General features: G+C 50.7%; 1 protein-coding gene across 2 annotated transcripts; it reads right to left on the reverse strand.

The window, feature by feature from the left end:
* Positions 1-77: 77 nt before the first annotated feature.
* Positions 78-14,971, reverse strand: LOC130375589 (bromodomain-containing protein 3-like). Of its 2 annotated transcripts, none has more exons than XM_056582609.1 (12): positions 12,801-14,971; positions 10,013-10,316; positions 9,315-9,452; positions 8,490-8,637; positions 7,698-7,888; positions 6,647-7,123; positions 6,042-6,170; positions 5,204-5,392; positions 3,937-4,217; positions 3,323-3,642; positions 2,792-2,914; positions 78-1,985 (listed from the first exon to the last, which is right to left on the reverse strand). In XM_056582609.1, the coding sequence occupies exons 1-12, from the start codon at positions 12,830-12,832 to the stop codon at positions 1,858-1,860; spliced, it is 2,460 nt and encodes an 819-aa protein (XP_056438584.1). In that variant the 5' UTR covers positions 12,833-14,971; the 3' UTR covers positions 78-1,857. The 2 variants fall into 2 exon arrangements, with proteins under 2 accessions (XP_056438584.1, XP_056438583.1); XM_056582608.1 differs by having other exon boundaries at positions 79-1,988; positions 12,801-14,970.
* Positions 14,972-16,708: the final 1,737 nt, after the last annotated feature.

The following is a 16,708-nucleotide window of genomic DNA, read 5'->3' on the forward strand; positions in this document are numbered from 1 at the left end:
CTTTAGGTCCAGGAAGTGGTCCACCAAGGGGCACCGGGGGTCCGGTTCAGGTCCACCAGGGGGCGCCTGGGAACCGGTTCAGGTCCGGGAAGTGGTCTCATGTTGCCGTGAAACAGACATACTGCTTAATGCATTCGCTTTCGCCAAAAATAGTTTGGCCTGTTACTTTAATTGTTTTTGATAAGATTACTTTTTTCATATCTCGGTTAAAAGTTTACATAGTATTGTATCTGCTTGTTTTCCTGAATTAACGAGATCCCTCTAAATCCAAAGAGGAAATCTAACTTCCCTGACTTAGTTCTTATATCTAATATATAGCTAATGCAAATAGATATAATGCATTTCTCGTTGTCTCTTAGTAAATGTTTGAGTCAGAGGGTGGACATATTAAAATATGTCAGTATTTAGTCTGAAATATGCAAAGTGTTGAACCCTTCATACTTTAATCAAGAATCAAAGAGCTGATATTTGTTAAAAAGATCCAACGTTATTTATTTATGTGCATGTGTTCAAATGAATGTTGCATCTTACAGAGGCAGGTCGTGTTCGGACCTCAGAGAGTAAGACTAGGACAGAGCGTCTCATGGAGAAGAACAAAACATTAGGTCAAATCTGAAACAGTCGTGCTAGAAACTACCCTATGTACAACGCTTTTACAAGCTTCATCTGTACAGTTGATGTTTAATGAACGTGTTCTCCACTCAGACACCTAAATAAATTATATTTAACACAAACATGTTTCAATCGCAAACTGTAAATGCTCAAAACAAAGTAAGAACAGCTGACAAAAAAAATATGAACATTGATAACTTGTAGGCTACCAGTTTTATCAGATTGTGCGTCCATGCTGTAGAACTTAATCCATTTTTTCTCAAAAGCCGAGCTAAAAAGTGGATATTTTACCAATTAAGGAAACAATCTTTCTAACAGATTTCAACTGAAACAACTTTAAAACATGAAAAACGAAATCCCAGACACATTTGAAGGGTGATAACTCAAAGAACCAAGGAGAGAACTGGCCCTTGACCAATGAACTGGTCTCTGCACTGGTTTATAGACACCAACCCAGTACGGCAACCCGGACAGGAAGTCGCTGAAGGAACAGGAGGCAGCCAGGAGTGAGGTGTTGGGCATTGGTGAGTGAACAAGACACAGTCTCACTCTTTATTCGTCAGTTGGTCACAAGAAGAAGCGCGCACACATGACATGGTTGTAATGAGGACAGCAGTGGAGTGGCAGCACGACAGACACGACGACAACTTCACCCAGAAAGGGAACTTCTGCCCCCTCCTGGCTGGAGGTACACCCAAGATGTCTGACGGGGGGGGGCCAGGAGCTCCATGTTGTGCGCGCGCACACACACACACACACACACACACACACACACACACACACACACACACACACACACACACACACACACACACACACACACACACACACACACACACACACACACACACACACACACACACACACACCCCGTTTAAAAAAAAATAAAGAAAAGAAAAATAAAGATGCCACCAAGTCTTCCTCCCTCTCCCCAGAAACGAGGGAATAAATTATCTTATTAAAATGCTTCTTTATAAAAGAAAAGGTACATCGTGATGAGCCTGTACACGTCCTCTTTACAGCCCCACGGCCACGCCCGCCGGAGGCCCCGCCCCCACGCCCCGACCGAGGGCGTGGCTCCGCGGGGAGGGGGGCGTGGTCCAGCCCGCGGGGGTCCAGGAGGGTCCGGGTCCGGGCCCTGTAGGTCTCAGTAGTTCAGTGGGTCAGAGGAACGCACCCCCGTCCGTCCGTCCGTCCGTCTCTCACCCTGTCTTTCTCTCTCTCTCTCGCCCGTCTCTCTCTCTCTCAGCCCGAGTCCGACTCGCTGGTGTCCGAGGAGGAAGAGGAGGAGGAGGAGGTGGAGGAGTCGGAGGAAGAGCTGCTGGCGCTGAGGCGCGACGGCTGGGCGTTGGCCTCGGCCGCCGACGGCTTCTCTGCTGGGGACGCAAACAGACAGGGGGGGTTAGACACACCGTAACACACACACAGAGTTAGACACACACAGGGGGGGGTTAGACACACCGTAACCCACACACACACACACACACACAGGAAGATGAGGCACAAAAACACACACAAAGGAAGGTGAGACACACAAACACACAGGGGGGGATAAGACACAACATAACACACACACACACACACACACACACACACACACACACAGGGGCATGAGACACACCGTAACACAAAAACACACACACACACACACTAGGCAAACCTCTGAACATTGATGCTGATGGAGACCCTGACTCCCTCTAAGTGAAGCCCATGGAACCAGATGGCTCCCCCCCCCACCCCCTAACCCTAACCCCTTGACTAAACTAACAAAAATCAACCAGCCATACGACCGAGTTTACAGCTGGCTGTTATCTAAAGTCGTCCAGGCTGGTCAACCGAATTATTTTCAAATATCTAAACTTTTAAGATGTGTTTTGGTTGCAAAACAACGGTCCGCACTTAATGTACGCACTTATTGTATGATGTACGTCCTGGCACTTATAAATAGAACATAGCATCGTGTAGCGTCTCCTCCTCGCGATCGCTGCAGTATACGGGGAATGGGTTAACCTAGTGATGGTTAGTGCTCGGCACTTGGTTCTATGAACATCCTCACTGCACCATATATGGTGGTTTCTCTTTCTCCTGACTAATGCACTAATGACTGTAAGGGGCCTTAGATAAAAGCGTCCCCTGAAGGTCAGCGTCCTGCCCCCCGCCGCGCCCCCCAGGGACCCACGTTTGTTCTTGGCGGGCTTCTTGCCCGAGTTGAGCTGCCCGCTGACGTCCAGCAGCCTCTTCTCCAGCTCCAGCTGCTTCTCCAGGACCATCTCCTCGCGGGACTTTCCCGCCCCGCCTTTCGCTGCAAACACAAACACACACACACACACACGCACACACGCGTTGAGATTCTCCTCCTGGACCACAGGGCTCAGCACTGTAGGCCTCCAACTCATGCTAGGCCCCCCCCCCCCCAATACATATAAGATTGCAGATACACAAAGCTCCTCCCACTACACGCAAGGCACGTCCTACTACACGCAACCCCTACCTGTACACATATGAGCTATTTCCTGTACCCAGTAAACCCCTTCCGCTACACACCAGGCCCCTCCTGCCCATACTAGGTCTTACACGTAGCCAGTAAACTCCTCCCACTACACACCAGGCCCCTCCTGCCCATACTAGGTCTTACACGTAGCCAGTAAACTCCTCCCACCACACACCAGGCCCCTCCCCCTCTGCCCACACTAGCTCCGCCCCCCCTCACCGTAGGGCTTGCGGGGCTTCTTCCTCAGGCAGGTCATGACGTAGCGCTCCAGCTCGCGCAGCGTGGAGGGCTTGAGCGTCTCGAAGTCGATCTCGATCTCCTCGGGGTTGGTGTCCCTGAGGGAGGGCTCGCGGGCCTGGATGATGTAGACCACGCGGCCCAGCTTCTCCCCCGGCAGCTTGTTGATGTCCAGGCTGAGCTGCCGCTTCTCGTCGTACGACATGGGCACCGTCTCCTCCTCCTCGTCAGAGTCGTAGTGGGGGAGGAGCTCGGGGGCCTCCATGGGGGGCACGCTGAACATCATGCCGCCCTTCTTGGACCTGGGGGGGGTGGGGTGAGGGGAGGGTAGTTTAGTTCATGACGGCAGACACGAGGAACGTAGAGGACAGATCTACAGACTCCATCATCAGGGGTTGTGTTTTAACTCCACTGTCGGATGAGGGGATACGGGTGCTGGGTGCCGAACGAGCCCCCACCACTCCTACACATCCCTGAAGGAGGAGGGGTCCCCCGTGTTCCCCAAACACCCCTGTAGGGGGCCAGGCCGGGGGAGCCAGTGAGACTATAAGGGAGGGATGCGATTCCCCTCCGGGCCACTAGGGGCCGTCACTCACTTGCTCTTGTTGTTCTTCCTGCCGGGGGTCTTCTTGGGCTGTGTGGCGGGGGTCCCCGAGGCCCGGCTGGCCTTGTTCTTGGGGGTCTTGGGGGTCTTGGGCGTCTTGGTGGTCTTGGGGGTCTTGGCAGGCCGCGTGGGCGCAGGCTCCTCCTCTATCCGTCGGTGCTTCTCCTTCTCCGGCTTCTTCTTCTTCTTCTTATCCTTCTTCTCTTTCTTCTTCTTGGGCTTGACGATGGGCCCCTGGGAGAGAGCCGTGAGCTGCTCGTGGACCGCCTTCAGCTGGAGGGGGAGACAGAGGGGGGAGACCGAGGGAGGGAGAGAGGGGAGACAGAGGGAGGGAGAGAGGGGAGACCGAGGGAGGGAGAGAGGGGAGACCGAGGGAGGGAGACAGAGAGAGGGAGGGAGAGAGGGGAGACAGAGAGAGTGAGGGAGAGGGGATCGGGGGGAGACAGAGAGAGGGAGGGAGAGAGGGGAGACAGAGAGAGGGAGGGAGAGAGGGGAGACCAAGGGAGGGGGAGAGGGGAGACAGAGGGAAGGAGAGAGTGGAGATCGGGGGGAGACAGAGGGAGGGAGAGAGTGGAGATCGGGGGGAGACAGAGGGAAGGAGAGAGTGGAGATCGGGGGGAGACAGAGGGAGGGAGAGAGTGGAGATCGGGGGGAGACAGAGGGAGGGAGAGAGTGGAGATCGGGGGGAGACAGAGGGAGGGAGAGAGCAACAAACAATATTAACAGATGATTCACTTGGAGGTGGAGTCATTGGGTCAGATTTCTATAAAACTGTCCTTACATCCCTACAGCAATCAATAAATCAAATGCTCTGACAAAAATAAAGAAAACAATACAGTATCTGTGGTGGTCTCAGGCCTGTTATAAGACCTTCCTATCAGGCCCCAAACAAAATGATTGGAAGGCCTGCCTGTGTGTCTACCTACCCGGCCATTCTGCCTGTCTGTGTCTACCTAACCGGGTACTCTGACTGTCCGTCTGTCTGCCTGTCTACCTACCAGGCCACTCTGTGTCTACAAACATACCGGCCACACTGTCTGTGTGCTCACTGTGCACGTGTCTTCTTCCACAAGGCTAGGCTATCGCTAAAGCCAGCGCTCTGGTCACGAGTTTGGGGGCGTGGCTTTGCCAGTGGCAGTGCATGGAGGAGTGTGATTCCCCCCCCCCTCCACCTCCCCTCCCCCCCCCCCCCGCCCTGGCTTTAGAGACAGGGCCGCTGCGAGGAGGTCATAGGTCAGGACGGTGGGAGCCACACACACCTGTTCCTGCAGCTCGGCCAGGCGGTTGGCTCGCTCCTCCTCGCTGTCCGAGCTGGGGCTGCTCTCGCTCTCACTCTCGCTGCTGGGCTCGCTCTCCGACGAAGACGAGGAGGACGAGGAGGAGGAGGAGGAGCTGGGGGGGGCCGGGGGCTCGTCGGGCATCTTGGCGAAGCAGAACTCGAACACGTCCTGTTGAGGGCAAGCAGACCGCAGGAGTTAGGAGGAACACGAGCCGTTAGGAAGGAGGGAGGAGTCGAGATAACTTTAACAAGGAGGGAGGAGTCGAGGCAACGTTAAGAAGGAGGGAGGAGTCGAGACAACGTTAAGAAGGAGGGAGGAGTCGAGACAACGTTAAGAAAGAGGGAGGAGTCAAGACAACGTTAAGAAGGAGGGAGGGGTCAAGACAACCTTAAGAAGGAGGGAGGAGTCGAGGCAACGTTAAGAAGGAGGGAGGAGTCGAGACAACCTTAAGAAAGAGGGAGGAGTCGAGGCAACGTTAAGGAGGAGGGAGGAGTCGAGGCAACGTTAAGAAGGAGGGAGGAGTCAAGACAACGTTAAGAAGGAGGGAGGAGTCAAGACAACGTTAAGAAGGAGGGAGGAGTCAAGACAACGTTAAGAAGGAGGGAGGAGTCAAGACAACGTTAAGAAGGAGGGAGGAGTCAAGACAACGTTAAGAAGGAGGGAGGAGTCAAGACAATGTTAAGGAGGGAGGAGTCAAGACATTTTGCTTTCAAGACAGCAAAACATCGAGGCTGCGCTAGAGAAACACAGGGACTCTGCGCGAGAGTAATATCGAGTGTTGGCTAAACACAACACTAGGGATATGATTCGCGGTTACCTGTAGCTTCCTCGCCATGGCGACGACGTCGTGGTCGGGGGGGTTGTACTTGTAGCAGTTGGAGAACATGAGTCTGACGTCAGCGGAGAACTGCTGGGCATCGCGGTACATCCTGCCGTCCATCTGCCTCTGTTAAAGACAACACACGGACCGTTAGACAACTGAACACAAAACACTGAACACATGGACCGTTAGACAACTGAACACAAAACACTGAGCACAACCCTGTACTGTTAGACAACCCTCTCAACACAACAACCCTACTGTTAGACAACCCTCTCAACACAACAACCCTGTACTGTTAGACAACCCTCTCAACACAACCCTACTGTTAGACAACCCTCTCAACACAACAACCCTACTGTCAGACAACCCTCTCAACACAACAACCCTGTTCTGTTAGACAACCCTCTCAACACAACAACCCTGTTCTGTTAGACAACCCTCTCAACACAACAACCCTGTTGGACAACACACTGAACAACCCCCGTACTGTTGACAACACACTGAACAACCCCCCCGTACTGTTGACAACACACTGAACGACCCCCCCGTACTGTTGACAACACCACACACTGTGTTAGAGGGGGTAGTTGGGGGGGTACCTTGATGGTGCTGAGGTCCATGGGCTGCTTGATGATGTCGTGGTAGTCGTGCAGCCCCAGCGTGCTGGCGTCCACGGGCTTGTAGAAGGGCCAGGCGTAGCCCGCGTGCTTCTTGGACAGCAGCTCCTTCAGCACGCTGTTGCAGTAGCGCAGCGGCGGGCTCAGCTTGCTGCGCCGCGCCGGCTGCGGCAGCATGGAGTCCGGCAGGTCCTTCTTGGGGGGCTTGATGGGTCGCCCGCTGACCCCCCGGCGGCCCCCCGGCGGCGCCTTGCCCCCCCCGCCCATGAGGGCGCCCCCGCCGCCCAGGCCCATGGTGACGAGGCCCAGGCCGGGGCCCATCCCCAGGCTGGAGTTGTGCTCCACCCCCAGGGAGGTGAGGGTGATGGGGGAGGCGCCGCCCACCCCCAGGGTGGCCATGAGGGGCATGGCCATGGTGGTGGGGGTGGTGGTGTCCGCCTTCCGCTTCACCCCCTTCTTCTGAGAGACGGACGGACAGACAGACCAGAGTCAGCGTTCATACTCACATTGTGCATCGATATATTTTTTCAGAATGCAATTTTTGTTTGATTCCATCTCGTCATTTAAATTACCATCGTGTGAGCACAAGGTGTGTGTGTGTGTGTTACCCCGGTGTGATGGGCTGTGTGTGTGTGTGTGTGTGTGTTACCTTAGTGGTGTGTGTGTGTTAGCTTAGTGGTGTGTGTGTGTGTGTGTTACCTTGGTGTGGTGTGTGTGTGTGTGTGTTACCTTAGTGTGATGTGTGTGTTACCTTGGTGGTGTGTCTGTGTGTGTTACCTTGGTGGTGTGTGTGTGCGTGTGTTACCTTGGTGGTGTGTGTGTGTGTGTGTGTGTGTGTGTGTGTTACCTTGGTGGTGTGTGTGTGTGTGTTACCTTGGTGGTGTGTGTGTGTGTGTGTGTGTGTGTGTGTGTGTGTGTGTGTTACCTTGGTGGTGTGTGTGTGTGTTACCTTGGTGGTGTGTGTGTGTGTGTGTTACCTTGGTGGTGTGTGTGTGTGTGTGTGTGTTACCTTGGTGGTGTGTGTGTGTGTTACCTTGGTGGTGGGCTGTGTGTGGGGAGGCAGGCCCAGCAGGGCGGGGCTGGGCTGGGCGTGGCTCAGGGACTTGGGGAGGAGGATCTGGGGGGTCATGGAGAGCAGCATGTCGGGGGTCTCGGGGGTGGGGGGCGAGTAGGCCGACTGGGACACGGCAGGGACCTGGTGGGCCGTGGTCACCCCTCCGGACACTGCACACACACACACACAGAGTTCTTAATGCCTACACTTCAGCACCAGATGGGCGGGGCCAGGACAGACGCAGCCAATGGCTGATGGAGAAGGTAAATAGATGCTTTCCTTGAGAGAGAGCGCGCGCTTGCGTGCGTGTGTGTAGGATGTTGTGTTTATATATGGTACATGTGTGTAGTGTAGGATGTGTGTGATGTGGTACGCGTATAGGATGTTGAATATTTATATATGGTACGTGTATGTAGTGTATGTTCTGTGTGAAGTATTTGGTACATGTGTGTGAGTCAAATGTGTGTGATGTATATGGTACGTGTGCATAGTATATGTTGTGTTGGATGTCTATGATTAATTTGAGCAGTGTATGTTGTGTGTGATGCATGAGGTACATGTGTGTGTATAGGATGTTGAATGTTTATATATGGTACGTGTTTAGTGGATGTTGATTCTTGTGTGCGGTGTCTATTGTGCGTGACGTAGATTTTACTTGTGTGTAGTGATGTTGTATGTGATGTATCTGGGAGGTGACTGTGTGATGTTCATTGTGTGTTTTAATGACTGTGCGTACGGCATGACAGCTGGTTGTTTAAAGGCGTGTCTCACCTGCCCCTCTCCCTCTCCGGCCCTGCTTCCCTGGCTTCCCTCGTGGTGGAGGCGGGGGCAGCTCCAGCTCCTCCTGGGGCATCTGGGCCACCTTCTGCAGGAAGGCCTTCTCCAGGGACTGGGCCATCAGCACAATGTCATCTGAGGGCTAGAGGGGAGCTGGGAGTTACACACCGACTGAAGAGGAGCCAGCGGCCTCCCTCAAGCTAGTGACGCGTGACGGGGCTCAAGATAATGTCTGGATGAGGCTTCTCAAGCTAGTGTCACTGTAAAGTTAAACAAGATAATGCCTGGATGAAGCTTCTCAAGCTAGTTTCACTGTAAAGTTAAACAAGATAATGTCTGGATGAAGCTTCTCAAGCTAGTTTCACTGTAAAGTTAAACAAGATAATGTCTGGAGGAAGCTTCTCAAGCTAGTGTCCCGCCAAGGTGCTCAGGATTATTTCTGGAAAAAGCTTCTCACTATAGTTTCACTGTTAAGTTAAACAAGATAATGTCTGGAGGAAGCTTCTCCAGCTAGTGTTCCGTAATGGTGCTCAAGATAATGTATGGATAAAGCTTCTCACGCAAGTTTCACTGTATAGTTAACCAAGATTAATTTTGGATACCGTTTGTCAAGCTAGTTTGACTTTCAATGTTGTGTTGGGACAAAGTTTCTCACGCTAGTTTCACTTTCAAGTTACACAAGCTAATGTTCGGATAAAGTTTCTCTAACTAATGTGACGGTAAACTGACTCAGGATAATGTTTGGGATAGCCTCCCCAGGATGCTTGGGTAATGTTACTCAGACAAAGTTAGGGTCCCCCTTAGTGAACATTGCGTTACCTTGTTGTAGATGTAGCAGTTGGTGAACATGGTGTTGAAGTCCTGCATGCACTCGCTGGCACTGCGGTAGTAGTTGTTCTCCAGCCGCCTCTTAATGGTGCCCATGTCCATGGGGATCTTGATGATCTTATGGTAGTCCTGGGAGGGAACACCACTCTTTAATGCTTCTATTGTACACAAAAGGATCCATCAACCATCGGCCAACATGGATGTTAAATAGGGCAGAACTATTTTGGGGAAATAATGTAATTAAGATTATTTTGACCAATATTGCGGTTGTGATTTAATTTTTATAATTTGTTATGTTCCTTATGTTGTGTATTATTCACTAAAAAAGAAATAGATCATTCTTTAGTATGACCAACACAACATTGGAAGCAGTCTACATAAAAACTGCTTTTCCCTTTATGCCAGGGCGATGTGTTGAGATTAATTTATATTATAAATGTATTTTGAATTGTAAAATAAAAATAAATGAATCGTACTGATAGACAGATACAGCCATTGCATACCGCGTTCTATTACATAGTGAATTCGATAAATTTTCAGCCCTGACGTTAAATGCTGTTTCTAGTCACTGCTAATGGTTCCACCATTTAATGAGCGTGTGCAAGATCGTATGATTTTCCTCTGGCAGCTTATGGCCAGTGTTTGCTGCGCTGCATCTCTGCGGCAGCGTGCTCTGGCCGGACACTCACGGGCAGGTTGAGTTTGCTGGCGTCCACCGGCTCGTGGAAGGGCCAGGCGAAGTGGTGGCGCCACAGGGACTTGATCATGGCCTTCTGGAGGAACTGCAGCTGGTTGGTGGCGCGGCCCTGCCGGCTGGGGTCCTTGTTGGAGGGCTGCGGGGGCCCGACGGCGGGGGTCTGGCCCAGCGCCGGCCCCCCGGGGCTCTCGAAGCCCTCGTAGAGCAGCGACGGCTTGCGGATGCGCTTCCCGGCTGCGGTGGAGGAGCTGTGGTCCATCACGGAGACGCCCGTCACCTCCACCCCGAGCATGGAGCTGTGGGGAGGGAGACGCACCGTGAGGCCCGCTGCATACACACCCGACTGGCACGCTGCACACACACCGGACTGGCCCACTGCAGACACACCTGACTGGCACGCTGCACACACACCCAGCTGACCTGACCAGCTAACCAAAGATGTATAGCATCATATCAACTGCACATATTAAATATCACCGATAATATTACCAAAATACCAAATATAACATTGAACGTCTGAATGAAATGATGAGTTTGTTTCTCTACATCGCTCTATTCACAACCACCACACATAAGGCAGTCACTCCGTTCACAGGACCTCAGCCTGGGAACAAGGCTGGTAAACTGATGCCATCGACCAGTCTGAGTAACACCATACCCTGCTTTGATTTCCCATGATCCAGAATAGCCAAATCTACAGCCTACTACCGTGTGACCATAACCCAGGACCCCCCCCCCCCCCCCCCCCCCCCCCCATCCTGAGGGGCCTGTAGACGCGTCTATGCATCGTACGCATGGGAACAGCCATTCATCAAATGACTACACACTAGTCGCATCAATACCACTGTTGTGCGCACACAGAAAAGAACACCTCAAAGTCAAAGCCTGTCTAGGGTGGGGTCCACCTGGTGTGCTGTCATTGTAGTGCCACTCAACAGGTTGTCTGATGAGGCCGCAAAACTGAGGCACTGGACGGGATACATGATCACACAGCATGACAACCGCCACTCTGCCCCGCACACCAGACTCTGGACTGTGTGTTTCTGGGGTGTCATCAGGCAGTTTAACAACTTTCCTCACAGCTATGGAATCGGTAGGGGTGCTCTCATGTTGTCTTATGGAGACCAATCACTGTTGTGATCAATGTTTTACAGGAGCACTTTATCTAGGACGGAATATCTTCAGTATGCATGTTTACAAACGCACAGACATGGATCACCAATGACCTGAGCCGTAAGAAACAGTGCAGAGGTTTAAGCTACACTTGAACCCCTGCAACAGCACTGTGCACGTGATTCCACAAGCCATTTCACAGACCAGTTTGTCCCCTTGGAAACCGAGTTAATGTTTCCCTGCAGCTGCTCGCTAGGCTGGTATAACCATGGGAACAGGATTCTCAGTCACCCCGCCCCCTTCCTGGGTTGTAACTCATCAGCACCCTGTTCTTTCCACTCCAGCGCCCTCCATGTTTATAACGTCTACAGTTTAAGTTACGAGAACAACTGATTGATGTTTGTTTACGTTATTAAAATGGACTGTTAGATCGATACATAAGTCACGTCAATATTAGTGGCAGTGGTTGTTTTCTCAGACTCCAATCAAGCAAGTTACATTATCTCACTTCAACACCTGTTGATAACATAACAGCATGTTATGAATTATAATTTCATAACCTGTGGTCTATCAAATCACCTGACCCACGTGACCGGCCTCTGGTCTGACCGGTTGCGCCTTTGCGTGTTTACCTGAGCTGCTGAGGCCACGTGGGACTGACAGGAAGTTATCCTGCAGAGCAACTCACTCTTTGTGCTGAAGTAGCTGGATGCTAACCGCAGCACAACATCTGGTTATTGCACTAACGTCAAATGGGACTTTTTCTCTTTAATGACACAACTAGGAAACAAAAGTAAACAGTCGTGGTACTTTATTATTAAATAAAAGTATTTGTACACAATACAATGTTTGGTAATAAAAAATAAATCTGCACAGTCACTGAAAAATATAAAATGCCTACTACTGTTTACATGTACTGGAGGAGGCGTTCAAGGCAGCATCACTGAAGTTAAGCCCACAGCACTAAACGATCAACCGAAAGGAAAACACAACCCTCCGGTACACCTCACCAGCACAGCCCCTAAAAAGCAGCGGTGTAAACACACCAACAGAGCCGTGAGCAGCACCGCTGGCTCCTTACACAGCCTTCCCTGTAACCGGCAACCCCGAGCGGGTTCATATGAGGAGCGGACCCGGGTCCCGACGAGTCCGCCTCCCCAATGTTATCCTTTAAAGGCTCCCTACAGCCGCCTCAACAGCACCCAGAGCAGCCGCGAGCATATCCCACAAGTCGGTTGGCACAACGTCTACATTTGTCAACACCAGAAGGAGTATACGCTTAGGCAGGGAGGAAACCGAGGCTCCTTCTGAAGGCGTTACGAGGCTAACAACGGAGCTAATGCTAACTGGTACCGCTGGCTCCCAGAGAGCGGCTACCCGGAGACGAGTCCCGAAGATGGCGCCGATACACAACACAAATACCCCCGCTATTTATTTACCACTCCGACTCCACCTAACGTACTCAAATATTGGCTTGCGAAATTGGTTTAACTCTTAAAATGCCAGCCGTACTTTTTATTAACAACGTCCATTTGGACACGAAAGCGCCTACCGTAGCGCCAAGAATATCGGCCACTTTTGTTAACCGTTTGAGAAAAAAATTACATCCAGAGTTTATCAATATCCCCTCCGATGGAAACCCTAGAGTCGATTTGACCAGTAGATACCTGTCAAGAGGCGGGTTTAGAGCCATATCCATCAGGATGGATCCGGATTCTCTTTAAGCTATATTGAAAATCAGGATCCGACTCAGTTCGTCCGTTGTCTCCCGTCCCCGCCACCACGCTCTTGTTGACACAGCTTCAGTGAAATGGCGACGCAGCCGCTTCGCCCGTTGCTTTATAGACAACACAACCACGCCATTGGCCAGACTACTCCAAGGAGACTACGCCCCCAAGGTTGCAATTCGCCGCCTGAGCTGTCTGTGAAACTTGGCGAATCCATACATAAATAGGTATTATGGACCAGCTTTTGGAGGTCCCATTGGCCAGTGCCCCCTGTCCGTCACAGCGAGCGTACGACGCTATTGGTCCAACGTATCTGGCAATGGAAACATTTTGTTTCTTACTGGCTACGTCACATTAGTCCCTACAAAACATGTCTGGTCGGACTCCGCCCATTTCCTTATCACATAAGATGACGTCCGCATGGGCCAGACGACCGCGGTGATTGGGCAACCAGAATCTACGCGCGCTTTCGGCGTTTAGTACGAGGACGCCCATTGGTTGTTCACCCAGGTCACGCGTATCCCTCCGGAACCAGACACCGCCCTACACGCGCCACAGCGTCCGCATTTCTCCTTCACGGAAAGGGCGCAGAGTCGCCATCTTAAGTTTCACAAAAGTCGATTAAATCACCGTTTAACTACCGTAACACATCACCAAACTACATAAAACGTTCGCAAATCACACACTAACCGTGTTTCGCAGCCCGTTCGCGACCAATAACATGGTTCGACTCGGCGGAAGGAGACTGAAAACCGAGCCCATGCATCGACAAACCAAGGCCTTGGGTCTCATACTCGTGTTCATGTTAACGCTTATCTGATATAAACCAGAAACGAGAACCAAAGTGGTGCTGCTCCGTTTTCGCATAACGTTGTCACAACAACTATACACTGCCAAGTCAGAACGACACCGTGGGACAGCAACCGCCGAATGACACAGCACTTTGCTCAGCCCTCTCTTTGACCTTAAACATAAGAGTCCCAAGACTCCCGACTGCCACGAATAAACCCAAGGTGAAGGACTCAAAAGTACCCAAAGAACGCACTAATGGGTTGTCTTTTTTCGCTAAAAGAAAATAACTGGTATCGGGGTCTGAATGCATTGACCAACTGCAACGGATTAGACTGCTTAGTGAAACTAACGATCTGGTAACATTTGACGGATTCTGACAATTCAGGCTACGAATGTACTAGTTTAAACGATTAAATCAACGTTCCGATAAGGCCGAGGACGCTACCTCACCAGCCCATCCCCCAACCCAAGGTTACAGGTCCTCAAAACGTCACACGACCGGCTGGAAAAGTATAAATAACATGGTACAAATACTTTCAGCTACTTAAAATACACCGTTTCACCACAAGGTATAACCAAATAAACAACATTAATAATTTGTCATAAAAAAAAAAAAGTTCCTTAAAATAAAAAGACGTATTACATGAAAAACAACCTTGCTTCAAACACATATAATTCTTGATTGGTAAATCCCAAGGTATCCGGAAGTTTTCTTCATTTAATCTTCTTGTCCTCCGCCTCGATACTTTTACTTAGCACATTTCCCTCCAACGTGTCCGCGTTCCTCCCCCATTCCACGCAGCGGGGGAGGGGAGTCCTGCCGTACACAACACTGCATACGTGTCAATCCGCACCAAATACCAGATGGTGTCAGTCCAGGGTCAAATGTCGCCAGAGATGTGTCCCAATGAAATATAAATACGAATTCAAGACATGTGTGTATAATCGCGAATAAAGTTGAAAAACGCCGAACAAAGAGCTCTCTTTCCGATAGAATTGCATCGCTCCGATTGGTTGTGCCTGACCACGTGACGCAGATACGCTTTAGTCCGATGGATTTCTAGCGTAACCAGTTTTCCCTACTGTAATCCCTCACGCCGCTCACGATCCAATCACCTATAATATAAAAAGTTCGTTTCTCGGTTTCAGCAGGTGTTGCGGGAATTTCGCTTCTTCCACTGCATCTGAACGTAATTGCCGACACTGTCACGCTGTCTTCCAGTAAAACGTCTCAGTGCGCATGCGTACCTGCCAGGCAAAGCATAGAAACTGCCATCGGGTGAGCTGATCCAGGACCAGTTTTGTGACGTAATAAGAGTAACGACAATGCAATGTGTCCGTCTGCCTGTCTGTGCGTATGTATATATGTATGTGTGTATGTATATATGTAGGCCTATGTATGTATGTATGTATGTATGTATGTATTCTTCTCGTGGTTTGTATCGGCGTTGTCATGAACCCGCAGCAGCAATCTCCCCTAGAGCTTTTTGTGATCTACTCGAATAGGCTGAAGTACTGTGGAGTTACCTAGACCTATATGTAATTCTCTCACGTAACTCACGAATAGTGCAGCATCTATTTGAACCGCAACCATTTACATTCAATGTAAATCCTGAGGTTAAAAAGGTGCAACCAATCTATATTTATGTGCAACATTTGCTAGAAATAGAAAGACCAAATTAAACAAAAATCTACTATTTTCTTCTTTCTAGCAAGTCAAGTATGTGGGAACTTGGATGGTCTTTACCCAGAAAAATGAATGAATACTGCCATCTAGCGGCTACTCTAAACATGTACATGAAGTCGACCTGAGTCGTTGCAGCAGTGTCCAATAATTCAGACGAGTCCCCCATGTGACTCTGGAAACCGCTGGCCCTCATTGATCTCATTTTAGGACAAAAAAAACAAGACTAGAGTGCTATTCATTATCCCCACAACCCACAGGAGAAATTCATAATGCTGCAGTCCAACACATTCATTGAAACATAAAGCATAACAACTTAGAATCAATGAATTATAAACCGTCTACGCTACGTTGAGGGTTAGAAAGGACAATTCCGACGCGGTATGAACTGATTTAAGATGTAGCAACTACAACCGAGGGACTATTTTAGGAACACAGAGGATGTATTGAGTAATTAAGAGACGCTTCCTCCGCAAGCTGAGCCTCCTCAATCATCCACCTGATCCTGTGTTCAGACGCCTGCAGGCCGCCTCTCGCTCCAGGGTGCAGCCTGACTGCAGACCTTCAGGACCTTTGGTCTGGGAGTCGAAACACAACCCCACCAGACCATCCTGCCCCACACAGACGTTAAGAACACAACTACACCGGACCGCCCTGCCCCACACAGACGTTAAGAACACAACCCCACCCGTTAAGAACACTCTCAGTTGCAGGCCCACCCTACCCGCCCAGAGGCGTGGCAATGGGGCCTGTGGTGTGGATGATACTCACCCTATACCCCGTCGTCTTCTGTTCTCATCTCCTCCACTAGAGGTCAGTCACGGCCTGTGGATGCAGAGAGACAGTGAGAGGGGTTATCTCCTCTGAGCCATAGCAGCTGATGTTACACTTGGGTGGCAGAGAGAGAGAGAGAGAGAGAGAGAGAGAGAGAGAGAGAGAGAGAGAGAGAGAGAGAGAGAGAGAGAGAGAGAGAGAGAGAGAGAGAGAGAGAGAGAGAGAGAGAGAGAGAGAGAGAGAGAGAGAGAGAGAGAGAGAGAGAGAGAGAGAGAGAGAGAGAGAGCGCGCGCGCGCTTGTGATTCACACGCAGACCTTTTTATTCTCTATAACTGACAAATCATGATGACATCTGGGTATACGGACACCGCTGGAACAAGTCCGTGCTCCAGTTTCTTGTTTACAGGGCAGACCAGTCCGCCCATCTCATATATGATTGGTTAGTTTAACTTAGTGACACCAGCCTCTTTCTGAAAGGTTGAGATGTTTTCAACCAGAAGCTGGGAGCGGCCGCACAGAAGGAAAACCGACGCTGGAACAAGAGGCTTTTTTGAACACAGGCCATTGCAGGTGAAACTTCACTGGAAGCCATTTAGT

The sequence above is a fragment of the Gadus chalcogrammus genome, chromosome 22 (assembly GCF_026213295.1).
Source record: "Gadus chalcogrammus isolate NIFS_2021 chromosome 22, NIFS_Gcha_1.0, whole genome shotgun sequence".
Taxonomy (NCBI): Eukaryota; Metazoa; Chordata; class Actinopteri; order Gadiformes; family Gadidae; genus Gadus; species Gadus chalcogrammus.

Excerpts from the sequence above, each read along its gene's own strand:
- LOC130375589 (XM_056582608.1), bottom strand. The coding sequence starts at position 12,832 with ATGGATATGGCTCTAAACCCGCCTCTTGACAG. Across the intron at positions 7,889-8,489 it reads CCGGAGAGGGAGAGGGGCAG|TGTCCGGAGGGGTGACCACG; the intron begins GTGAGACACGCC and ends GTGTGTGTGCAG. Across the intron at positions 5,393-6,041 it reads CCATGGCGAGGAAGCTACAG|GACGTGTTCGAGTTCTGCTT; the intron begins GTAACCGCGAAT and ends TGCCCTCAACAG.